Here is a 27,662-nt window from a genome sequence, read left to right as displayed (position 1 = left end):
TCCTGTTATCCAAGGCAAACAGAGGACTTGCACACACATACAGCCAGACAGACCTGCTTCAAACTGCAAGCTGACTCCCAGCACATTCACAGCTCCACTGAACTTGGCACAGGCTGCCGTGTTCTCCGAGAAGGAGAAAAAAAAGCTGCACACCTCCGTGGGAGAGCTCAGATAAAGACGTGCCTTCAGTCTTGGAGTGGCGTTGTCACACACTGATATACAAATACGCATTTAGACACACACACATACAGAAATACACACACGCACCAGGCAGGCAGGCAGCCAGACACACACACACACACACTCCCAGGCACACAAACACACGCACACACCAGGGTGCAAACAGAGGCACGCGCACACTCACTCTTACACACACACAGAGAGAGAAGCAAACAGTCTTGCTCTCTCTCTCCCTCTCTCTCTCTCTCTCTCTCTCTCCCTCTCTCTCCCTTGCTCACTCAGTCGCTCTCTCTACCTCTCTCCCTCCCTCCCATCCACACACACACACCACTACAGTATATCAGCTAGCGACTACCGGAGAGCCAGAGGGGAGTGCAGAAATGAATGTGAAGATCCTGACGCTGGTGATTGTGCTCTTGGTGTCTCTGCTGTGTTCTGCCAGTGCTGGTGAGTACAGGGCTCGCTCGGGCTTCTGCCTGTAGCCTCCCTATGCTTTCTATTTTCTCCCTCTATATCGGCCCTGAGGCTCGGCTAAGGCTGCTGTAGTTGATCAGTTACCCAGTGTGATTAGCCTTGTGTGCCACTGAAAGGGAAGGAATATCAGTTCAGCACCTGACTGTGTACAGTACTGCAGTGCAGTGGTTTCCATGTTATTGTTGCCGGGGCTGTATTTTGTATTGAAGTTTATAAGGTGCTATAGGTCATATGCTTTCACTTGATTCAGCTTGAGGGACAGCAGAGATTGTGGCTCATATGAAATATTTAGGGGCTTTTATTGATGGCCATTGCTGTCTATGCTGAGTGCTGTGGCTGAGTGTTGTCAAGGCTGTATTGCCAAATGACTGTTGTGACTGTTATGAAACAGACAGTGGACATGGCACATGTACTGCAAAGGTAGTGTGGGGAAATAAATCAACCATAGCTGGTAGAGGCATAACTGGTTGTACAAATGTAATTTCACCTGATCTAATGCATTTATAATGTATCAGTGTATTGCTATAACTACATTGTAGCAACGCTCATGCCTGTTCTCATGGTAATCCAGTGTTCTGATTCATTTGGTGTGCTGCTGATGGGGATTGTATATAGAATGTCTATGGGGGAGGCACATAATCCTAGATGCATGGTTGGATGGTCTCTTGAGGAGCTCAATTTGTGCTCCTTTGTCACAGTACATTTCCGTAAGGTGCTGCCGCAGCTCTGGAGCCATTGTGTTGGACTCGAGTGTGAAATGAGAATCTCTGTGCGTACAAATTACGACAAGCCACAACAAACGTGGAGAATAGTATCTGGAGGTATTTCTCAGTGGTGGGTCATGGGAGTAGGAGCCTTGAGTGATGTGGGAGGTGTGTGTGTGTGTGGGGGGGGGGCAGCCTGCAGATGTGGTGCAGGTAACAGTGGAGTGTGAAAACACAACAGTGGGTCTTGTGTCAATGCTTCTAGCTACCTCTCTGAGGATTGACATCTATCTATGAACCACTGCTGGTCGGCATGTGCGTGTACATAATTGTGCATCTGTGTATATCTACTTGTATTATGTGCCTGACTGTACATGCATCTGCGAGGTATACTGGCCACACTTGGCGTATAAAACTGCAAGGTGCAGCAGTGAGAGCTCATGTCTCCCATGCTTCCGAGCGTTGCATTCATTACGGTGTGACGTGCTATTTTTGGTCTCGGCCACAGGAGTAAATGGGAAGCAATTATCCTGCATTACGGTCAGTGTCGTTTTTCACAGCCCCTGCGTGTGCCTGACCATGTTCCACGCCCGAGAGCTCACCACCGCGCCACACGTCCCCTTCCCTGTGCTCTGATGACGGAGGAAAAGAAGCTGTGCGAGCTCAAAAATGCTTATTCAAATTATTCTTAGTCTTTCAGGACATGCTGCCTATATCTGCTCTTTCTCCTTGCCTGTTTCCCTGGCTGGTACTATAGAATTGTCTACATTGAGAGGGAGAAAGGGAGGCTACTGTATAGCAGCGTTAGTGGGTGTGGGGAGAGATGGATGCTGCTAGTTGGAGCTGGAGTCTGTGTCTGTGCCTGTGCAGCACCAGCCTCTGCTATATGCGCTGTGCTGTCGCGGGAAGGTGTCGGGAAAAGGCTCTGTGTGTAGGAAGTGGGTGTGAAGCCTTTCATCTTGAGACAAATGCTTTTCCAGTTCACCAGGAGTTTTCCCGGGTTATCTGTTTTCAGGCGTGTGTGTGTGTGTAGGCTGAAGCACTGGCATGGTCAGACAGAGAAAGGGTGGGGACGTGTGTGTGTGTGTGTGTGTGTGTGTGTGTGTGTGTGTGTGTGTGTGTGTGTGTGTGTGTGTGTGTGTGTGTGTGTGTGTGTGTGTGTGTGTGTGTGTGTGTGTGTGTGTGTGTGTGTGTGTGTGTGTGTGTGTGTGCCTGCTTGTGTGTCTGTGTGTGTGTGTGTTTGGCAGTCAGAGCTCATGGTGCAACAGGCGACAGAACCTCAATCTAACACTCCCCTCCGGCAGTTCTTCAGTGTCACCGAGTAGATTCAGTAGCACTACAGTGGCCTTGCTGGTTCTATATCACCATCCCTGGACAGCATACCGTACCTCAATTACCCATCTTCAAAAAGGCAGACTCTACCTTGAGAGCAAGAGAGAACAGGCAAAGCCTCAGATGTGGTATTCATAATTCATTCGGAAGGCGATGACTTGTCTTCCTCCCCCTCTAACTCTTAAGGGCTGGTATGTAAACAATCCGTATTGTGGAAACAGTCTGGCCTCTCAGGCCTGTCAGCCGAGATATCAAAACCCCAACTTTCACAGGCACGGAAACACCTCCGCCCAAATCCCTAAATGCAGAGAGTTGCACAGGAGGAAAACAACAGATGCTGACACACACACACCACACACACCTCACACACACACACACACACACACACACACACACACACACACACACACACAAAAGGCACAATGCTTCTGAGGTGTGTGATGTTAGAGGCCTGGTTGACTCCCGGTTGACACCCAGGCACATTTGAACAGGTGAGGTGGTTGTTGGTTTTGTGAGGTGGGCATGATAGGAGGGCTCCTCTTACTGGAATTATATATAGGAGACATCATCTGCATTCGAGTAGGGAGGCAATTTCACGTGAGCTGTCAGCAATGCTATTATTCCGTGTTAAACTTTGATGTGTTGTCGGTTCTCGGGATTCGGGCACCAGCATAGTCCCGACTCAGCTGCACCTGTGGTGCTTTCTGGGTCAGGGAGAGCCACAGAGAGGCCCGGAGAAAATAAATACAGGCCCTCATTAAGGCACCTACATCCACACAATGTTTCTTTTCAACAATTTTAAAAAAAGAGGGAAAAGGGAGGCGGCGAGGAAAAGCCGGGATATTTGGCGAAACAAACATCAATGCTAACAGTACCCAGGAAGCCTTAAATCATAATCCCAGATCCTTCACACTGGCTCTGGTAATGCAAAGAGTTTTTTTTTGTGTCCGCTGTTGCTGCAGTGATTATATGGGCCGTAGAGAGAACAAAAACAGTCAAACTTTTCCAGATGTCCTGCAATAACATAATAATGGTGGGCAAAACATTTGCGACAGAGTAGGCGCAGTAGTTAGGTTATTAGGGGATTATGGGGAATATTTCAGCGGGTCTAGCTTAGATGGGCGAGTGAGTGGCAGCTGGGTTTGTCTTGTTCTCTCCCACACACACACACACAGATACACATGCAGAATAACACATTGTGAATAACCTTCCTCTCTATGCAACACTGGGAGAGAATCAGAGAGAAACCATCAGTTTCAAGATAGGACAACTAGTCTGAGAGACACGACACAAAAACTCACGGCTCTGTCTCTTTACAGAGGCAACCAGACATGCGCAATAGACAGCAAGAATGTTTTGACCATTGGCTACAGTATGGTGCATGGTGACAATCCTGAAAGGACACATCCTGTAGGCCTAGTTTCGTTCTTTCACCCCCAGGAAGTGGAAGGAAGAGCAAATGATTTTATCAGCAACCTCTACTAACTACTAACCACTTGTTGCCCTCGCCACTTGCGTGCCATGTAAATTAATGACAAACATGGAGAAACCAAAATAAAGTCCTAAATCCCTAGTAAAAATCCATAGCCTGCGATTTACTGTATTGAAAAAACAGTCAGGTCTTTTTTGCGATAAGCCACTTCATACTATACATTGGTATAACTCCCACTCGCCGTGGACTTCATATAAAGCGTCCACAATTGCGTTAGAGGGGAGGGAAGAGATTTGGGGGGGAAATCATAAGTCAATCGGTAGGCTCCAAGATGTTAGCATATGCGACTGCTGAGGCGCTGTGTTGTAATTCAGAAATCCGTTGATTGAATAAATCAACTCACTTAGAACTTCGGCCAGAGGTGTAGGCCTATGATTAAGGAGAAAGACACAGGAGAGCGAAAAAAGGAAGAAAAAAAGAAAGGGAAGACAGAGAGAGAGAGAGAGCGGCCATCTTGGAGCACAAGGGTCGTTTAAGCTTTCAGTGGCGAGGGGAGCGCCGTGCACGACACTGAAATATTAAAAAGCCTCTAAAAACTTCACAGCTGGTGGTCTCACTTGCCTTCCCAAATTGTTGCAGGTGGACGAACAAGAGCAATAAAAGGTGGCATGCAACGGTAGTAAAACAATTAGTCTTGAAACGCTCTCTGCCTCTGCCTGACCCTGAATCCATTATGTGGCCCTAGCTGTTCCAGAGTCGGGCCTTAGTCTGTCTCCCTCATATGAGAGCTATGAGAATGCAGCCCTGGGGCAGATGGTTGGGGTTACCCACCATGCTAGCCAGGCCTCTTCTAAGCACCACCAGATCCCTATCCCCAGGCCCAGGCTACTCCCATTCTCGCACCCAATAGCTTAATCAAAGCCAGATATTTTTCAAAAGCTGCGCTAGTTCCACCAGGGGCTCAATATTAACGTGATTTATGACTCCCTGTTCAAACATTAAGTGTTACATTTAAAGTGGGTGTCAATTGGGATACGATCGGAGTGGACATTTTTATTAACAGCACACCAAAAACCACTGAATAAATATTCTGGAGCCGTTGGAATGAATGAATGAATGGAGCTTTAATTACCTACGCGGTCAATTTACACAAAACATGGAAGGGGAAAATATTACTCTTGAACAGTGGTGGTCACAGGTATCATTTCCCATCATTTCTTGTGGCCAAACACTGTTTTGTTTCATCTCGTTCTTTCATGACAGATATCCATAATTCAATGCTTGGAAAACACAAGAGCAGCTGGACATCACTTTAGAATGAGGTGAAACAGAAAGAGAGTGGAATGAAAATATAACCAAAGGCAACTTTGTTTCCCCATTAATGCTAAAACCACATACAAGCACACTCAATATGGACACAGTCCGTTTACCTGGTCCAAGGCAAGACAGCTGGCACTTGTTAGGGACTGTTATTGATAAGGAGGACTGGGGAGATTCATGCAAATTCCAAAGTTGTGGATCATGCATTGGGGACGATGGGGCCGTGCAAAGGGGGCTTTGCAGATTTTGGGAACACTTACCAGTGCCCCCACCGGGTTTAGTCTTACCTCCCAGGCCCTAGGCCACAGGATATCCTTATTTCGGCTATGCCTCTTTATTCTCTCAAAGACACGCATACAAAGTCAAGGTGGTGGAGGTGTACCTCCTTTCTCTCCCCACCCTTCCCGATTTAAATGAAACGCATGGAACCAGAAACCATCAGATCACTTTTCCTTCCTATACCCAGGTGGGCTACGCGGGGAATCATTCATTTATGAAACAATACATTATTCACGGCGGGAGGAAGTTGCCATTGTGTGTAGTTTGTTTACTAATGATATTTGACTATTTCACGCATGCAGGAGAGAGAGAGAGAGAGAGAGAGAGAGAGAGAGAGAGAGAGAGAGAGAGAGAGAGAGAGCTCCATCGTGGGTCAACCAGTGACTGATAGGTGGAATCTCTCAATATGTTTCCTAATGGCCATATATGGAGTAGGGCTGTACCGCCCACAGTGCCTCTTTCTCGATCTCATTTACTGATGAGGAGAGAGAACGGTTCCCTCCTTTCTTTGCTGGCCCCTGACCATGAACAGATGTTTGTGAAAGAGGAAAACAAGAAGTGGGATACATAACCGTATGTCTCGATCAGGCAGAACGTTTAGTCAAGTATCGGCGGAACATCTCAACATCACAACGGGGTGGCAGGGTAGCCTAGTGGTTAGAGCGTTGGACTAGTAACCGGAAGGTTGCAAGTTCAACCCCCCGAGCTGACAAGGTTTAAATCTGTCATTCTGCCCCTGAACAGGCAGTTAACCCACTGTTCCTAGGCCGTAATTGAAAATAAGAATTTGTTCTTAATCGGATAAATAAAAAATGCTTCAGGACAAACATGCACAGGTTAGCATTTGTCAGCAAGAAGCTTATATATTGAAGTTTTAATTGACCCAAGGGACAGGTATCTATACCACAGTTTGTATATAAAACCCTTTTAGAAAAGCCTTACCCCTTGACTCGAATGTTCACAGTAATGTGGAATAAATCCTGCTACTACTAGGATGTCTGCCAGTCGGGTAAGTGTAGCTGACTAGGCTGTTCACCTATGTGTGCATTTGCTGTTTTACCTAACCATGTTCGACGTCAAAATGCCCTCATTAGCTGAGAAACAGCCTCATGCAATGTTGATGCTATGTTCCTTTAAATCCTACCCTATGGGAGAGGCACTGATCCCTAAAGTAGCAGAACTGCAGTGAACCTTTGGCGTCTCACATACACACACACACACACCTCCCCTATAACATGGGAGAGGGCACGTCAGTTCACAGCAGGGGGGCAGTGATGACACAAGAGAGGGGAGGGGCGAGAGCTAGTGCTTCACATTTGATTAGCGTGCCCATGGAAACGGGCGGTTGGAGGATCCCTCTGCCCTTGTCTTGCTGTTTCTGGAGATTAATGCTACACCCACCTCACCTCCTCGCTGATTAGTCTACATACCGACCGACGTGCTGGGCCTCGGCCCGCTACTGCTTACTGGAATATCCAGGTCTAAATCGCCATTTGCCTACTGCTACCTCTCTCAGACAGCAGGCTGCTACCGAGTTCAGGGAGAAATCCATCTTCAAATGCTATGCGTGATCGGCTCTCCGATTTTGCCTTGTATTTAAAAGGCCCTAAAATGCCGTAAACTCCTCGCCATAGACTCACACCAATCCACTGAGTTGGATGGTGGATGAATGAAAGCAGCCAGGAGGTCCAGTGTTGGACTCCGTTGCCTCAGTAGTTGGTGCCTTCAGCATCGCTGCCGCCACCCGAGGCCCTTTGAACACGCAAAGCTCTGACCATAGCTACCAGAGCAGGCTGCCCCGTCTCACACCTCATCACGAAGCACTCTCGCTCATTTGGGAGCATGTGCAGTTCACTCAGAGGGCTGCAACCTCACAGCCAACCGAGGGGGTAAGGTGGGGCACAAAGGGACATCTGCCGAAACAGAGCGGTCTGCGAAATTTGTTTTAAAAAAAATTCTGAGCCCTCAACTTCAGTGAGTGACAGTTAGCAGAGTTTATAACGGGGGTTAAGTTAGAGCTGGGAACGTGCAGCGGGCGCTACGTTTAATGCACTTTCATTTCCTCTGGGGAGTGGTTAGGGACAAAGCCAGCCTTCATTTCTCCCCCACAAACCCATTATTATCACAGACGAGCACCACAATGCTACATATCAAACAGTGAACAGTGGAACACACTGCTTGGAACACTCTGCTCGCCATGAAAGCAAAAGGCTGACACACACACATACAGGGCCCAAGCCCCTCTCGCCCAGGGGAAAGGGTTGAACAAAATAAGCTGCCCAGTCAGGTTAATTATGCGCTGAAATTTGTAAACTGGGAAACCTGATCCATTTCAACTGACAATGTCATTCTTTTTGCTCCCCGAGTGCCTTTCACAGTGGCTGCCATGGTAACGTGGGTCTGAAAGTCCGCTAGGGAATGGCACCAGTTTCTGCCAAGGCCCAGAGTTACTGGTAGGCATGCGATTAGCAGCACACTGACAGACTCCTGCTTCAACGGGCAGAACAATTCCAAATGGGGGTTCTGAATGCTGAACAGGGCAGGGGTGTCTGCTCCTTCCACTGCATTTCCACATCTGAGGTAGTGGTAGATGCAAAGGCGAAAGCTCGACTAGCAGACGGCTAGCAAATCCGCCACCATACTTCAGCAGCATCAGCAGAAGCTCTGCTCATGCTAGGGCCAAAAGAGCGAAGCTAGGAAAATGGGTTGGCTTGTACTGCATGCACTTGCCTGATTAACGTGTCACATTTGTGCCTAAACATTCTTGATCCCCCTCATATACCCCTGGAGGGTGTGGGGTGTGTCTGTGTGTGTCTGGGTCTGTGGGTTGGTGTGTCTGCGGGAGTACTAAACACACAGGGAATCACTGGCTACACGTCCGTGCCTTATTTTAGTGAATGAAGGAAGCATGTGATGGAGACAGTGTGGGCTCGCTCCTCTTACCGTACGTCACACTAATAACCATAGCTACACTCACTAGGGTATTTATTCTTACTCTCACACAAACACATCCCTAGCAGTGTTCCCCATAAGGATCCCCCAGGCAAATGCACGGAATTAGGTGCAAAGCAAACTGTGTCAGTGTTGTGTATGTACAGCTACAGACTATGTGTATGCCATGGCGTGTCTAAAATGCTGCAGATGGTGTTAATGGTATATGGTACATAATAAAGTGTCATCGTCCATTCACCGAAGATGGCTCTTCCCTCGGCTAAATGGACTACCATGAAGCAGAGTGTCTTTTCTGCCGGGGTTATTACTTCCACGGAAAAGGGACATGCTGTACTGTAGGCTGCACTGCACCATGGTCCTCTGGCTCTGTGGGTTTTGAACAGAAAATGCATCTCTGTCTGAATCAATGGAGCTCATTATCACATCCCCGTCACCTGTGACATGCGGCACTTAGCCGTTGCCAGCATCAAACATGAGCCAGACGATGTCCCATGGTAGATGTGGCATCAAGCCGCGAGGCACTGGGCTAGGCACTGGAGCCAGTGTTTTTACCAAGCGAGGCTACTGGTTCTCTTCTTTTCTGTTCTTTTCTGTTCTCTCCTCCACCTTCTGGTCCCTCCCCTTCTCATCTCTTCTGTTCTCCTCTCCTCTTTCTTCCACTCTCTTCTCACCTGTTCTCTCATGTCCTCCACCCTCATCTCTCGCCATGGTTACTGCAGAGCAGAGCCCGGTTCCAGTCCGATGCTCTCGTTTCCACTCCATGGCAGCTGCTTGTTTACACATCAAGGGCCTCTCAGGCTGCCTCATCCTCTGCTTCCATGGAAGGATGGAACGTAGAGAGCAAGATGTAGGGTGTGGAGGAGCAGGAGGAAGGAGGGATGGAGGGACAGATGAAGAAAGAGAGAAAACAGAGCAAGAGGGATTGTTTTCCAATCGCTCTGTGAACCGTGAAAGATAATCAATGAGACGGTGCACTGATTCATAATCAGTTTAGCTGAGCAATGAGCAAAGACTAGTCCAGTTAAGAATCAGATGAGACTAGTTGAAACAATGTATTCATTCGCTTTTACGCACAGAAAATGAAACACTGCAAGATTCAATTTCAGTGCGACACGCTTGAGGAGCCTTGTTGATTCTGTATCCCATCCATAAATAACCAGTTCAGCCTTCTCACCTGTTGCTTGTTTACTCATGGACCTGGAAAGAGAACAAATCTCATATTTCCTGGCGACAGAGTTAAGTCTAAAGCCATTGGTAAATGTACAAGACCAGAGATATGTTATGTGGGCCTCTTGGCATCCTACACAATCAGCTTTTCTCTACAAAAGAAACAGTGCTCCTCATTCTCCATCCCCTGTGCACTTCCTCCATCGGCGTGCCACGTCTCAGCAATGTGATATCCAATATGCCCATGCGGCTATCGATCGCTAGACTTGGCACCAGACAGCAGGCATCCATTTCTCCCTCTCTCTCCGACAGAACGACAAGCGCTGGGAGACGTACAACTCGGCCCGGTTGACGGGGATGCATGGGCATTGACAGGGAAGGGCTGTCAGAAACGCTGTATACCGGCCGGCTCTGAAATGAGATCGAGAAAGTGAAAAAGGCAACGTAATGGATGGCACCTGAGGAGTGTGGTGAAACAAAGGAAGGGGAATTAGATAGCAGCCGACTGGCAATGTATCATTAAAGCCTGGACGCAGGCCAGCTTGTGACACAGCTCTGCTTCTCTCAGTCTTCCTCTCGCTCTCTTTCTCCCTCTCTCTCTCTCACCACTTCCCTCTCAGACAGGTCTGGAGAGGCAGCAGCGGTAGCTGCAATATTTCCGGCATTCCAGAAATTCCCTATTAATTTGAGTTTACTTAGGGAATTACCAGAAGGGGAAGAAATGCCTGAGTTTGGTTGTGATGAGGGCCTGGACTCTGGGGTCAGATGTTGAGATAAGGAGGGGTGGTATCGCGATAAATATCTAACCTCTGCCATATTGCTTCCTTACCCACTGATCATGTTTGTGGGAATCCCATAGTGGGAAAATATCCAATGGGATGCTACATGTGCTGGATCCATTTTCACAGCAATACGATAGTATAGTGTTTTTTGTTTATGGAGATGAAATGTGCATTAACAAATGATTGCTTTGAGTTGGGCCTCATTTACAAGGTATTATGTAATTTGGATGGCTGCCTTCTCATCCCATCTATCCAGATATGGCTAAAGATACATGCCTGGAACTGGAAGTCGCTATATCATGCCAGGCCCAGCTTGATACCTTCTCTCCTGGTGGGAAGAGTCAATCCATAACTGCCAGTCTTATCACTGGGTCCTGGCTTATTTTTAGCAGCTTTCATTACACCTTTCTTGCCTGTGGCCAGACGGGCGGTAGGGCTGAGATCTGTCAGGAGATGTGCTCCCGTCAGAGCCCAGAGTTGAGCAGCGGCTGACAGCTCGCCGTGGCAGGAAACATCTAAATTGTCTCATTACAGATCCGGGTTATGACAGACTGAGCGACCCAGAGAGGAGAGGGAAGCGGGTGATGAGTTGTGTTCAGCGCAGCCGGCCCGGGTGTAATTACTGTGTGTGTGTGTGTGTGTGTGTGTGTGTGTGTGTGTGTGTGTGTGTGTGTGTGTGTGTGTGTGTGTGTGTGTGTGTGTGTGTGTGTGTGTGTGTGTGTGTGTGTGTGTGTGTGTGTGTGTGTGTGTGTGTGTGTGTGTGTGTGTGTGTGTGTGTGTGCGCATATGTCAAAGTGCCAGTTCCAACAGCACAGCCTTCATACATCAGCCGTGGTGGGGGGGATGCTGCTTTAGATGCTGAAATATGCAACAGAGCCTTTTCCCCGGTGCAAATGAATTAGCCCACTGTTTCCTGCAAATATGTTATATGTGCCCAGAAGACGATTATCCCAGGAAATGAAACTTGAGATGTCTGGCATTTCATGGGGATATACATCGAAAACATTTTTTTAAATGACATTTGCCTTCTGGTACAATAACGGTTATTCACCATTGTGTAAAACCCTTCAAACCGTGGCGCTGTCTCTATTTCCTGATTCTAATGCTATTCTAAACTGTTTAGGACATGATCAATGAATATCAAGTGTCAAAATATGTTGGGGTTTCAACCACTGTACATGATATGTGTGCTGATACGTCTGCTTTCACTGTAATGGCAGGTGGATAATGAATTCAATTCAGGCAACAGCTGTTCCCCATTCAAATGTGTTTACCTTGTCAGCTGGAGAAGGGGTCTGCATGTGTGCAGCGGAGAGATGTTAATTCAACCCTAGCCTGAAAGCTCCTTAACAGAAGATGAGGATCCACCATCCACCACCCCACTGACAGCCCTTGCTAGTTCATTCATCAGCCTCCGTTTCTCCAGGTGTGTTTTGATGTGCTGGATACAGGAAGCAGACATGGGGAGACAGTAATGGTCTCCAGACACTTTCCATAAACCTCTTCAATGGGGAGAATCACTAGAGGCTAAACGTAATCATGGCTTTGACAACTTCTCTATTGCGGCCGTTAAGTATCTCTGCTCCTTTTCCCACCTGGACAGGAGGATGTGGATGATTGTCCAGTCTAGGAGAAGACATAACACCTAAGGAAGGTTCTTCCCAGGAGAATTCTAAAAATGGTGCCAGTCTCTCCTATGGGAGGGGCCTGGAATGTCATGACACCATGTGAGTGATGTCACTTTGGTTTTTGACAGGAAAAGCCTAATGGGAATTGTTGTTTATTTTCTCAGGAAAGGTATTTATGTGTCTCTCAGCAAAAGATGCCTCTTTTAGGAACACACACGCATCTTGGGTTTCAGATGGACGTGAGGTTAAGAACGGAAATGTGTGACGAATTCTGATCGACGAAGTATAGCTTAGATTTCAAATGCAAAAATATTCACTGGGTCGGAAATTACCCAGCTAGCACATTTGGTTCCTTGGATGTTTTGGGAACATACTATGTTTTTGGTTTCACATTGGTTGTGGGAATGAAGCCAGATGTTTCTTGACCGGGTCAAACAGAAAGATTTGAAAACGTTCTGAAAACAGAAGTGAACATTTTGAACTGTTCTTGGGTTATGTTCATTAGGTTGCAGAGGAGGTCCTAAAAAGGTTTTACTCCTTGAAGGTTTTTCCCTGGGAGGTTTTATTACCGCTCTGAGAACGTAAAATGTAAATGATAGGTTATAAGACTTTTCATAACAACTGTGAGGTTATTTGGGGTTTACTTTTTTGAACTCCAAGCACAGATGGGGCACATGGAAATGAATTTCCTTATGCGTTAATCATGTATTTTTTTTATTGTGACACGGCATCATTGACATTGTTCTCTATCGACTGTGCCATCCGAAGCTGTTCATTTTTGTATATTCAAACAGACCACTTTTCAAAGGAAACAAGCACTCATTAACCCTTTACACTCGTACCTGTATACGGGTTGAAAATGGCAGATTTGGACACTGACAAGTGCCTACACTGAAACGCAATGGCTGTACGGTAACCTGCTATACATGGCGTCAGAGCTCAGGTTCTCCGCTTCACAGCTCTGTGTGGGTTTTGACTGCCAGCCATTCTGAACATGCCCCCATCCCTCCATCCCTCCCACTATTTTTGTCCGACTGAGGGAAATGCTGTAAATTAAGAGGACTGAATGTATTTTGAAAGCAAGCCAAACACAAGCCAAAATGAGCACTTCCAACTTCCATATCTCAAAGTCAATGTAATATACCGTGTCAACGTTTATGATCACTAGGTTTGATGTACAGTTACAAGATGACATGGCATTATACCCTGGGTTATTCTAAACAGAATGAGCCTATGTTTGTTGTATTGTGGAGAAAATCTGCTGTGGACCACGCATCTGAATGCACTCATGACTCCATTCTTTGCCCACCGAAATGACCATCTGCTTCTCTGAATTGCCTTGTGAAGCCTAACACTGTAAGATCATATTTTATAACTTAGCTAGTCATGTTGGCAATAGAACAAGCTGTCAAATGAGCCCCACCTGACACAGATTGCAATTTATAATGGACTGTTTTTGGATTGCGTAAACAACAACAGTAAGTGTGTGATGGTGGGGATGCAGTGATTGCTCTAGTTCCTCAACGGCACAGCTAGGAGAACTCAAAAACACACTTCATAGTCGAAGACTCTTCTTTGAGTCATAAAAGTGCATTGAAATTACACTTGGAGACATCAGTTTGACCTCTAACTCAAACCCTTGTCATTTTGTTGTGTCTCATGTTGCACCTACCCCACATTTTTAAGAATATTTTTATGTAACTGAATGTATCCAGAGTATTTTCACACAGGAAATGTAAAATTCACATAAAATAAAAAATGTAATGTTTGGATTCAGTCTTGTATCCATATAGACCAATTCCTACAAATTGTTATTTTTTTATTTATTTAACCTTTATTTAACCAGATGGGCCAGTTGAGAGCAAGTTCTTATTTACAACTGCGACCTAGCCAAGATAAAGCAAAGCAGTGCAACACAAACAACAACACAGAGTTACACATGGAATAAACAAGCGTACAGTCAATAACACAATATAAAGATCTATATACAGTGTGTGCAAATGAAGTAAGGAGGTAAGACAATAAATAGGCCAATAGTGGGGAAGTAATTACAATTTAGCAATTAACACTGGAGTGATATATGTGCAGATGAGGATGTGCAAGTAGAAATACTGGTGTGCAAAAGAGAAGAAAAACTAAAACAAATATGGGGATGAGGTAGGTAGTTGGATGGGCTGTGTACAGCTGTAGCGATCGGTAAGCTGCTCTGACAGCTGACGCTTAAAGTTAGTGAGGGAGATACTGTATGTCTCCAACTTCAGTGTTGAGTTAAGATCAGTTGTGGCCAATCAGTGGGTGTGGCCAACACAGTTGAACACACTTAACAAGAAACAAGATAGAGGACAGACCGTTTTGTTAATGCTAAGAACGGAATGTATATGTTTTCAAATAACAGTCTTAGAACGTTCTCTGAATGTTACTAAAGTTTTCTTGTGGTTTTTATAGAACGTTTTTTTCACATTCTGAGAACGGAATGTATGTTTTTGAAGCATTCTTAGAACGTTACAAAAGTTTTCTTGTGTTTTTTTATGGAAAGGTTTCTCAGAACAATTTGTGAACATGACTTTAAATAGAACCATGAGGAAACCTGTGTAGGCAATGTTATCCTCAAGTACTGACATTCCCACAGAAGAATGTTGTTTCTGAACTTTCTCTGAACTATTTGAGAAAATTCCCAATGTCCAACCAGTTGGAGAACATTCCTAGAACATTACCACAGTTGTGATTAAATGTAACCATGTTTGAGCTTTTAGGAAAAGTTCTGTTAAAGTCATGAAATACTAAGAAAATAACATTTACTTGTCAAGTTCCTTAAATGTGCTGCAAGCAACTATCCTACACCATTTCCAATTGTGGGAAGGTTGTGTGTAATATAACACATAGGACAACCACGCTTTCACCAAGCTCCAAGAACATTATACGCTAGCTAGGAAGGGTTGTGATTGATGGATGGCATCATGTTTTACGATGTTGTCAACTTGTTCAGTTAATTAGGTTAGCAAATTGTAAATTCATTCCATACAAGAGTTGATTTCATCCATCTTTTAGTTACTATAATTTAAAAATACATTTTTAAACAAATCCTTACTAGAATTTTTCACTATGAGACATTCAATCTTTTTGACAGGCTCAGACAAAAATTCCAACTAAACTAAGTGCTGACATTTTATGTGACTAAAGCAATGAATGGGGGTTGTGTGAAAGATCACCCACATTAAATATCATATAATGGTATCAAGATACTCAAAAAACAAAAAACTTAGAAGTCTGTACTCTCTCAAGAACGTCTTTGAGTTTGCAAAAAGGTCGAAGAGGTTACGGAGACACTGAAGTGGATCAAACCATTTGGAGAAGAGGCTTAAAAGATCAAGCCACACTTATTGAGAAATGACTAGAAACATCTGGGTTCACTCTCTGACACACACACACACACACACACACACACACACACACACACACACACACACACACACACACACACACACACTGTGGGACACATACTACTATTTAGCCTGTCCCTAATCTTGGGTCAAACACAGAGTGCTGTGGTATGTACCTTCACCAAACCTGGTGTGTGAGACATCTGTAATCTTGAAGTGAGTCACAAGGGACATGAGACACTAGGGTTTGAGTTTCTCACCGAGGTCGACCTACATCTGCTGTGTTTTGGTTCCACCACATTGACTTGATGAACTTCAATGCATGGGTGGGCTAAGAGAGGCCCACACACATGCTATCTTTGCATATATCTTCGTTTGGCTCATCCGCGATAGCTCTTATCCATATTTGTGTCTTATGTACACATGACTGAGAATGAGATCACGGAATTCACAATCAAAATGAGGATCAATCTAGCTGAGGATAGAAGTAGCGAAACTCATTGATAGGCTACATATAGTACATGTGCACAGGGAGGCCATTTTAGGGTGCTAACATGCATCACCTCTGGTCCTACAGAAGTAGAACAACTAATTGATAAAGTACATGTGTGTAGTGGTGGCCATTTTGGGGTGCTCACAAAAGTTTATTGTCATTCTACAGGTCCCATCATGGCCTCCACGGAGCATGGCACAGCACTAGAAGAGGCGGGCGCCGTGAGAAGGCTGGTCCAGCAGAACCCCGGCAGGGGTGGCCAGAGCCACAGACCGGCCGGCTGGAAGAGGAGACGCCCACGACCCCGTCTCTCCCACAAGGGGCCCATGCCATTCTAGAGCAAGGTGAGTTCCATACCGCACCACACATCTCGATGCATAGGCCCCTGTTGCCAATGTTCATTCCCTTTCAAGAGAGTATCTTACCCTTTAGCTGGTCATCAGGGCTGATGATGAAAACGGAGGTCTAGTGTGAGATGCAGGCCTTTGTGACTGATCCCTCTCTTGGACGTATCACTCAGCATGTTTAGTCAGTGTGTGGAAAAGTCAAACTGTAACAGGAAGAAAAGGACATCTGTAAATGGCTATCACGTCCTCCCCTCTCAACTCAATCACAACACAGGGACGTTATTGTTGGCACAGGCAAAGCCTACTGGTTTAATGTATTCATCTTACTCCAGAAGTGTTGTTTACACAGTGAAAGCTAATATACTGCTTTTTGAGGGAGGTTGATTATACTCAGAAACATAATCTGGGTGAGTCAACTCTAGAGGAACAAACGTTTTCCTTCAATCTGATAATGTCAATTAAAATATTTCACCAAAGATAATACTTAGCGGGGTTGAGTTCGTAGCAGTGCCACCGTAGTGTATCTTTCACGTGAAAGAATATTTTACTTTCCGTCAATAAAAACAAGACTTTGTGTGAAACGTCTTTCGTCCCAAAATGTGTGAAAATATTGTCTTTTCACCTTCTACCGGCACTGTCTGCACACACTTTTCAACGCCATTACAAAAACATACCCTGTGTCATTCAATTAACTCCAAACAGGTTTTACAGGAAAAATAGCACTCACGAAAATCACACAGCACCACAGCTAGCATCTGAGCAGACAATCAGTGCCATTGGTTAATAATATATGAAATCAGAGCTGTAATTCTAAAGCCTCAGTGTGCTCTTGTTGACCGATAGCACTGACCTTCATCACTACTGTTCAAAGTTTGAGGTCACTTAGAAAAGTCCTTGTTTTTGAAAGAAAAGCACATTTTATGTTCATTGAAATAACATAAAATGTATCAGAAATACAGTGTAGAAATTGTTAATTTTGTAAATGACTATTGTAGCTGGAAATGGCTGATTTTGAATGGAATATCTACATAGGTGTACAGTGGGCCATTATCAGCAACCATCACTCCTGTGGTCCAATGGCAAGTTGTGTTAGCTAATCCAAGTTTAGCATTTTAAAAGGCTAATTGATCATTAAAAAACCCTTTTGCAAATATGTTCGCACAGCTGAAAACTGTGTGCTGATTAAATAATCAATAAAACTGGCCTTATTTAGACTAGTTGAGTCTCTGGAGCATCAGAATTTGTGGGTTTTTACATTTACATTTACATTTAAGTCATTTAGCAGACGCTCTTATCCAGAGCGACTTACAAATTGGTGAATTCACCTTCTGACATCCAGTGGAACAGCCACTTTACAATAGTGCATCTAAGTCATTAAGGGGGGGGGGTGAGAAGGATTACTTATCCTATCCTAGGTATTCCTTGAAGAGGTGGGGTTTCAGGTGTCTCCGGAAGGTGGTGATTGACTCCGCTGTCCTGGCGTCGTGACAGGCTCAAAGTGATTGTAAGCTACGGTCACAAGACGCAGAGTGATTGACTCCGCTGTCCTGGGTTCAATTACAGGCTCAAAATGGCCAGAAACAAAGAACTTTCTTCCCAAACTCGTCAGTCTATTCCTGTTCTGAGAAGTGAAGGCTATTCCATGCGAGAAATTGCCAACCCCACAAATGCTGATGTTTCATATATTCAACTATTTATAATGATCAATTAGCCTTTTAAAATGATTCTGAGACAAGGCCGAGTATAGAATACAAAGATCTCCGCCACGGCACAACCCAAGGGGGGGCGCCAACCCGGACAGGAAGATCACGTCAGTGACTCAACCCACTCAAGTGACGCACCCCTCCTAGGGACGGCATGGAAGAGCACCAGTAAGCCTGACACTCAGCCCCTGTAATAGGGTTAGAGGCAGAGAATCCCAGTAGAGAGAGGGGAACTGGCCAGGCAGAGACAGCAAGAGTGGTTTGTTGCTCCAGTGCCTTTCAGTTCACCTTCACTCCTGGGCCAGACTACACTCAATCATAGGACCTACTGAAGAGATGAGTCTTCAATAAAGACTTAAAGGTTGAGACCGAGTCTGCGTCTCTCACATCGGTAGGCAGACCATTCTATAAAAATTGAGCTCAATAGGAGAAAGTCCTGCCTCCAGCTGTTTGCTTAGAAATACTAGGGACAGTAAGGAGGTCTGCGTCTTGTGACCGTAGCTTACGTGTAGGTTAGTACGGCAGGACCAAATCGGAAAGATAGGTAGGAGCAAGCCCATGTAATGCTTTGTAGGTTAGCAGTAAAACCTTGAAATCAGCCCTTGCCTTAACAGGAAGCCATTGTAGAGAGAAAAGCACTGGAATAATATGATCAAATGTTTTGGTTCTAGTCAAGATTCTAGGAACCTTGTTTAGCACTAACTGAAATTTATTGAGTGCTTTATCCGGGTAGCCGGAAAGTAGAGCATTGCAGTAGTCTAACCTAGAAGTGACAAAAGCATGGATACATTTTTCTGCATCATTTTTGGACAGAAAGTTTCTGATTTTTGCAATGTTACGTAGATGGAAAAAAGCTGTCCTTGAAACAGTCTTGATATGTTTGTCAAAAGAGAGTTTAGGGACCAGATTAACATCGAGGTCCTTTACAGTTTTATTTGAGACGACTGTACAACCATCAAGATTAATTGTCAGATTCAACAGAAGATCTCTTTGTTTCTTGGGACCTAGAACAAGCATCTCTGTTTTGTCCGAGTTTAAAAGTAGAACATTTGCAGCCATCCACTTCCTTATGTCTGGAACACAGGCTTCCAGGGAGGGCAATTTTGGGGCTTCACCGTGTTTCATCTAAATGTACAGCTGTGTGTCATCTGCATAGCAGTGAAAGTTAACATTATGTTTCCGAATGCAAAGACCTGCATCCTCATTAACAAGTCATTACAGTTAGCTCAACCTGACCAGCATGCCAATCAAGCCATTAGTTTGCATTGGTTGGAATGTGTGAGAAAGTTAGGAGACCCTATAGGAGGATGCCATTGTCTACTGTGCTCCATTGACTCCATGATAAAACCATCAAAACCCTTCATAAAGAAGAATCTTCTATTATCAACATGTTCAACTGAACCAGAGAATATAGAAAACTTTATCCCCCAGCTGAGTGCAGTCTGGGAATGATCTCTTCACGAGGCCTGATAACCAGCAGGGATATAGCCGGCAGGCATCATTGAAACCACTCTGTCTTTGTTCATGCCTCCTCCTTTCTTTTCTTTTTCTGATGGAAGGATGCATGTCTTGAGAAAAAGCTGTTGCAGCACATTGTTTCACCCCGGAGGAAAGATCTAAGCTCGACCGAGTTCAACGGAGGCACGAGTTGGAGAAAAAAATAGATTTCTTAATATGCCAGAATAATTATCCAAGTCATAATTGTCCTTAATTAGTGTATGTTATGAGTAGGGAATGTGCTTCACTTGACAATATCCATCACTCTACTTAAACCACACCAGATCCAGAACCACAACCTCCACCTCCCTCCAGTTCATTGTCAGAAGCAGCTCATCCATTATATTCTGACACCTCAGGCAAGAGGGAGGTGAACTTGACTTTTAGCACGTTACACAAACAAGATGTGAGGAAATATTTGAGAAGAGACTGAGACTCGGGTCATCCCTTTGAGATGCTGTTGAGTCGCCGAGCTGAGGAGGTGCTACAGGATTACAAACATGTTGAACGACGGTATTGCAACAGAAGCACGTTTTCGACGGTTCCTTAGGGAGTCTCCATAGATCGGGCAAACGAGTCCTACAGTTAGCTCTCTATCACAACAATATAGAGACTGTCTGTGGACTTTTTGTCCAAAAATGATTTGTTAAATATGCTTATTCAGAGTAAATATTGCTAGTTAGCAATCAAGATGAAATGTTTTTATTTATTTATTGAAAAGTTCTCATTCAACTTACTTCTTGGATATGGCTAGCCCAGAATAACTTTTCTAGCTAGCACGCTAACAGGCACCTGCCGTGGTGGATTGTGATGACGGTCAGACTTACTGAAAAATATTGCCGTTGCCTCACATAAAACCACACCTCTTGAACTTTTGACAACAAGAAATGATAACTCTTCTGCCCAAAGAATAGAGTTCGCTACACTTTGTCAATCTGCACTTTGCACCCCTGACACGGACTCTCTAATACATTCAGAAAATCTGACCATACTGAGATCATACCACAGAGAAAATAAACAATAGAGTACAGACACAAACAACGACCCAGAGGGTGAGTAAGATTCACATCAGAACACTGGCATTACACAACCACAGAAATATGCCATCTGGAAAAAAAGGTTGGGCTCTCGTCAATCAATGAACCCGGTTGTCGAGCAACAAAGTTCACCGAGAGCACGAGCCATCTAAAAACATAAAAGGCCAGGGAAAGATAAAAGATTGTCCCATTGGCAGGAACTCATCAAATCAAATCAAATCAATTTTTATTTGTCACATACACATGGATAGCAGATGTTAATGCAAGTGTAGCGAAATGCTTGTGTTTCTAGTTCTGACCATGCAGTAATATCTAACAAGTAATTTAACAATTTCACAACAACTACCTTATACACACAAGTGTAAAGGAATGAATAAGAATATGTACATAAAAATATATATGGATGAGCGATGACCGAATGGCATAGGCAAGATGCAGTAGAAGGTATAGAGTACAGTATAGACATATGAGTTGTGCAGACCTCGTTACCCTCTGGAGAGCCTTACGGTTGTGGGCGGAGCACTTGCCGTACCAGGTGGTGATACAGCCCGACAGGATGCTCTCAATTTTGCATCTGTAAAAGTTTGTGAGGGTTTTGGTGACAAGCCAAATTTCTTCAGCCACCTTCTTCGCGCCTTCTTCACCACACTGTCTGTGTGGGAGGACCAATTCAGTTTGTCCGTGATGTGTACACCGAGTATAACATCCGGCACCGCCAGAGATGGCTGCCTCGCTTCGCGTTCTCAGGAAACTATACAGTATTTTGTTTTTTTATGCATTATTTCTTACATTGTTACCCCAGGGAATCTTAGGTTTTATTACATACATCCGGGAGGAACTACTGGATATCAGAGCAACGTCATCTTACCAACATTATGACCAGGAATATGACTTTCCCGAAGCAGATCCTCTGTTTGGTCCACCACCCAGGACAATGGATCGGATCCCAGCCGGCGACCCAAAACAATGGTGCCGGAGGAGGGGCAGAAGATGCGGTCTTCTGGTCAGGCTCCGTAAACGGGCACATCACACACCACTCCCAAGTTTACTACTCGCCAACATCCAGTCTCTTGACAACAAGGTAGACAAAATCCGAGCAAGGGTTGCCTTCCAGAAAGACATCAGAGATTGTAACGTTCTTTGTTTCATGGAAACAACATACAGGAACTCAAGTCCTTTTGCTCACCTAACCTAGAATTCCTTACAATCAAATGTCGACAACATTATCTACCAAGAGAATTCTCTTTGATTATAATCACAGCCATATATATCTCCCCCCAAGCAGAAACATCGAAGGCCCTGAACGAACTTCATTGGACTCTATGTAAACTGGAAACCACATATCCTGAGGCTGCATTCATTGTAGCTGGGGATTTTAACAAGGTTAATCTGAAAACAAAACTCCCTACATTTGATCAGGATATTGAATGCATGACCCGGGCTGAAAAAATCCTGGACCATTGTTACTCTAACTTCCGCGATGCATACAAAGCCCTGCCCTGCCCTCCTTATGGAAAATCTGACCACAACTCCATTTTGTTGCTCCCAGCCTATAGACAGAAACTAAAACAGGAAACGCCCATGCTCAGGTCTGTTCAACGCTGGTTCGACCAATCTGATTCCAAGCTTCAAGATTTCTTTGATCTCGTGGACTAGGAAATGTTCCGCATAGCGTCGGACAATAACATTGATGTATACGCTGATTCGGTGAGCGAGTTTATTAGCAAGTGCATCAGTGATGTTGTACCCACAGCAACTATTAAAATCTTCCCCAACCAGAAACCGTGGATTGAATGCAGCATTCGTGCAAAACTGAAAGCGCGAACCACTGATTTCAATCAGGGCAAGGTGACCGGAAACATGACCGAATACAAACAGTGTAGCTATTCCCTCCGCAAGGCAATCAAACAAACTAAGTGTCAGTATAGAGACCAAGTAGAGTAGCAATTCAACAGCTCGGACACGAGAGGTATGCCGCAGAGTCTACAGTCAATCACGGACTACAAAGAGAAAACCAGCCCCGTCGCGGACCAAGATGTCCTGCTCCCAGACAAACTAAACAACTTCTTTGCTCGCTTTGAGGACAATACAGTGCCAACAACATGGTACGCTACCAAAACCTGCAAGCTCTCCTTCACCGCAGCCAACATGAGTAACTAAAAACGTGTTAACCCTCACAAGGCTGCCGGCCCAGACGCCATCCCTAACCGTAAGCATAGTACAATAGAAACAACTAGTGTTCTTTTCCACAATGGTTTTTTAATTCTTTTTGTTTTTATCCCTTCAGACAGTAAGCTGCAATTTATGTTTTAATCAGCTGGTTATATCTTTGTGTTTGAGGGCGATTTGATTCAACATTACTATTTCCAATCAAACATTGCATTATTTAACTCAAGAACTAATGTTGTGAAAATTACACCAACCAACACTGAATCCTAGAGGGCTTTCTATTGTAAGGGGGAAATAAAATGGCTGCATGACTCACATAAATGCTCATGAAAATTTCACTGGACTTACGGCACTTTTGTCGTCTCTGTTTTTGTTTTGCAGGCACTGCTTCGAGCGCCCACCCCCAAGTTCTGATTTCTATGCTCTTCCTTTGCCTTGGGGGCCTTGCAACGATGGGCCTACGCTTGCCCAGCCTGAAGAGTGATGTCCCATAGCACCTGCTGGTTCTTCAAGCAACTCTTCTCTGTCCACAAAACAATCAGGCCAAGCCACTCACCCTCAGCTCTAAGAAGAATTGGGGGCAGGGAAAGGGGGGGATGGGGTACTGAGCCCAAGCTATCAGATTCTATTTCGCTCTCTCTCTCTCTCTCACTCCCTTGCTCCCTATCTCTGTCTCCTCCCCCAAGTGTTTTCTATCATTTGCTTTCTAGAGCCCTGTCATAGCTGGTCTCGTCGGTGTTGCACACTTTGCATGATGTGTGGTTGACAGGGAGCCTGGTTCCAAACAGTCTTAGTCTTAAAGCGTCAGTCACTTCTCCATGGTGTGGTATTCCCGTCCTCTCAGATCCAAGGTGACCACAGCCATTAGTTCCATTGCCGTGTAACTACTTCTGACTTTACTAGTAAAACGGATGGTGAGAGTGAGGAAAGGCAGTGGCAGAGTTCCACAAGTTGACTGCATTTATTCTACAACATGTTTCGCAGATCCATTAAATCCAGGTTAGCAAATTCACTCAAGACATTCTCACCTGTCTGCAGCAAAACTCAATCCGAGGTTTTCCTTTCAGAAAGTAGAGAAAGGGTAAAGGATAATGATTCCTTTTTTTATTTCATGATAATTTCAGCAAAAGATGTGAGGTAAACAAAAATTGGACCCGAGTGAGGATTCCATTTTACCATTTGAAACAGCATACGTAGTCAAAACAATCATGATAATTACTTCACCTGAAAGATTCTTTAATACAAAGCTCGTTACATGTTACTAACCCCATTAACACCTCGGGGAGGTTAAGCAACTTTCCCAACGTTACAGACACGTTGTCCCACCTGAGATAAGAGTCCTCTGATCCCAATTCCTAATCCTCAGCCTCCTTGCCACTCTGAAGCCCCCAGTAGCTTCTCCACACGACTGTTAACTGGCAGGGGGGGTCTGGTCTGCTCTCTGAACGACAGACTCCCTTGCCTTTTAATGAAGTGCCAAATAATAAACTACTCCACAATGCTGCCAGGAACGAAGGAACGAAAGGAAGAGAGAAATGGTAAACACATTACCTCTTGTTTGAAGTCTCGATAACACTGACACATGTGCATTACGATACATTTCTAGACAACAAGAAAAATCCCATTTACAGGCAGTGGTAGCAAGGAGTCCAGTTAAATTAGACCAAAAACACGTTTCAAGCAGACATGCTGTCAGCTCAGTAAATATACCACCATGTTCAGCCTACCAATAGTGCTACTCTTCTCTGACTGTTTAGTGTGAGGCTGTTTCGACCCTTTGACCGAGATCTTTGATTGATGGAATGTGCTACGCCTTTCCATCATACTGGAATATATTACTGTTTGGTTCAGATTTTTTGTTTCTGGTTTCATTTCTTTTTTCTCAGGGTGCTGTGATAGAAGCTTGTGCCAGAGCAGTCTCTATTTTGCACATTTATTTAAGAAACACAAACATTTATATATGATAAGCATATTGACGTATACTGTATCTTTACTCTCCCTGCCTATGTATAACACCACTATAGCCATGTATCCAGATTCAGTCCTTGCCTATGTCATTATGGTTCTTTACGCCTCTGTTGGGTACAGTTGCCTTTTTAGCTTGCGCTTCCACAGCACAGGTGGTCATGGCTTTGATCATGATGTTCATCAAATCCCATGGCTCATTTCTCTCAGATGGGCCTCCCCATAGGCTGGCGGGGGCCACTCACAGGCTGAGCTTATTGTCAAATTGGCTTAGATTGGAACCACCCCCCCCTCTACAACCTTAAACCCCCTGATGATTTATGTAACATGCTACAATTGGGACATTTAGAGCAGATGCCATCCAATCAGCATCCAGTTTGTTATTAGATATGGAGGGATGGGGGAAATCTGTTTTTCGGTTGGTCTCTTAATCCAAATCTGGTTTCAACTACAGTAAGAATGGCTTTCACTACTAGACTGTTACCAATCACCCCACAATTATTTTTACATGTGGCCAAGAGAGGAAATTGTAAGGTTGTTTTTTTAACCTGCTTGGTTTCAACCAAGATTTCCAATATGTTATCTTTCCCCCATTACTGTTTCTCACCCAGAGATTAGAATTGAAAAGCAGTTTTCCGGCACCTCTGCCTCCCAGCATGAGACGCTCTTAATAAGAGAGCATCTCAAATCACAGTGGAAACTCACCCAGCCAAGCTCACCTTGATTAAAAATGTATTTAATCTTAAGGGCACTGTGAAATCATCATTTCAGTCACACCATGATTATTTCATACCCTCTCAGACAGAGCATTTATTAATGCTCCTTCTAAATAAGACAGCTTTTTCTCAGTGTCTTTACTCACATATTATTATGAGGGGAGGTAGCTAGTAGGGAGATAGGAGCTGGGGATGGGCATTAACCACAAGAGTTGGGCTGGATTGGCACAAAATAATAGGTTTAAAATCACTATTTTCCGGTCTGAGAAGCTAGTGTTAAGGAAGCAGAGCAATGTCTGTATCCGCACTGCTCTTCATGAATGTATCCCCACCATCTGCACCAGCCGAGCCGCCCCTCCAAATGCAGACCCAATGTTTATGTATAAAGTACAATTTGAGTCTTGGTCTCCCCAAATCACTGTTAGTCCACCCTGGTTGGTTATCAGTTGGATCCAAACTTCCAAAGCCAAATATCAATCACCTGGCTTTGCTCCAAGACTACTTTGTACGGGCAAGCCAGGCTGCACTTTTGCAATTCCATTATGCTGCTGTTAAAAGAAAAACTGAAAACCCTTGGTATAAAATGGCTCTCCGGTGTTTTGTGACAATTTTTGGTCGTCTGATTCTTGTCTAGCTGGTTGTCCAAAGCGTACTTTTTTTTTAAATACAGTGTGGAATACAGCTGTATGTTTTGTGGCCGTAAACAATGATAGAGCATTTTGTCTGCAGTGCAATATGTCGTAGACAGGTGAGAGCTTCACTCATTCTTCTCCCATAAAACATGCCCCACAGGCCTCCATTTTAGGTTCATGGAGCTTGTGGTGTAGAAGGACAAGCGCACCCAGGCTCAAACTGAAATGGGAAACCAATACGTTTTCCTTAATGGTCTTTTCCAGCAAAGCTCACGCAAGAGAAACTATTCCCATCCTCTCATCTTGTTTCTTCTCAATCCTCTTATTTGTGACATCACAAGGCCCGAGTAATGTTCCTATGCACATGTTAGCATGTTTTCACTGCTTTGTTTGTTTGTTCCGAGAAGAACGTACCATGTTTGTGCTCATTTTCCACTTTTAGAAATGTTCACTTGGCTGGGAGTGTGTATGGAATAGGAAGCAGTGGAGGGATGCATGTGTATGACTGGTGGAGAAAGGAGTCTAGCAGCTAGCAAGCTAGTGATGAAAACTGCAGCTTAGCCATGGGTCACTGTCTCGCTCTAGCTGTAGGCAGTCCCCACAAAGAGTCAATCAAAACCACTAGGTTTTTAATCTTTGATGTCACTGTCACTTTCTCTCAGCTCTTGACAAGCTACAGTAAAAACCCTTTTCTAAACGTAACACGGTCCACCAAGAAAAACGACTTAGCTAGCATGCAATACATTCCATGGTTTTAACTTATGCATCTAAACCTGTCATACATCACACGCACAGAGTGGGGGTATCTGCAGGATCAAATGGCTTAAGATTCAATCCCGATGCAGTCGTACAATTCCACAGGCGGGACAATCCAAAGGATAACTAGATTTGATCTCCCACGGGAGATGAAAATTATATGTCATTATCTCGCTGCCTCAAATGAGACCTTCATACCCCAGGATAGAGAAGGCCCCTCCTCCCATTGATTATGACAATGTTCTCCATCTCCATGGCAAACGGGGTCCACCATCAATACCATTCAGAGTAGTTGAGGGAGCTCCAGTGTGTTTAGGCTGAAATGCCATTGCAACAGTGTTACTTACTAGGTCACAAGCAAACTGCAGTTAAAAAGACAATGTATTACACCTGCACTTCTTTACTACTGTCAAAGGTATGTGCTCATATTACTCACCAGGCCAACTGTACAGTCCCTGTCTCTGTTTTGATGTTGAACTGGGCAAAAATTAAATAAATAAATGAAGAAAACAAGTGTATCAGAAATGGTTGAAATACTGTGTACATATTTGAACTTTTGGTTTCTAATTTATAAAATATAAGCTTTAGCTCTTGGAGTACTTATTTTATTTGTTTCCTTTCACGCGTAGCTTTGTGTTTTTATTTTCTATTTCTGTAAAGTGTGTAAATATATCTTTATGATAATAAGTCATATTAAAAAATCTTATTTTAAGAATC

The 27,662-nt window shown here is 44.4% G+C and overlaps 1 protein-coding gene across 1 annotated transcript; it reads left to right on the top strand.

Annotated features, from left to right (window-relative positions):
* Positions 1–27,662, top strand: apln (apelin). The gene is made up of 3 exons (XM_064974063.1): positions 1–627; positions 16,292–16,467; positions 23,258–27,662. The coding sequence occupies exons 1-2, from the start codon at positions 561–563 to the stop codon at positions 16,459–16,461; spliced, it is 237 nt and encodes a 78-aa protein (XP_064830135.1). The 5' UTR covers positions 1–560; the 3' UTR covers positions 16,462–16,467; positions 23,258–27,662.

This window comes from Oncorhynchus masou, chromosome 9 (assembly GCF_036934945.1).
Source record: "Oncorhynchus masou masou isolate Uvic2021 chromosome 9, UVic_Omas_1.1, whole genome shotgun sequence".
Taxonomy (NCBI): domain Eukaryota; kingdom Metazoa; phylum Chordata; class Actinopteri; order Salmoniformes; family Salmonidae; genus Oncorhynchus; species Oncorhynchus masou.
Note: the sequence above shows the minus strand (reverse complement) of the source record. Positions and strands in the feature narration are given on the sequence as shown.

What these genes read in the sequence shown, in the direction of transcription:
- apln (XM_064974063.1), top strand. Translation starts at nt 561, where the DNA reads ATGAATGTGAAGATCCTGACGCTGGTGATTGTGCTCTTGGTGTCTCTG. An exon ending in GCTGTGTTCTGCCAGTGCTG is followed by an intron (nt 628 to 16,291) that starts GTGAGTACAGGG and finishes GTCATTCTACAG; the next exon opens with GTCCCATCATGGCCTCCACG.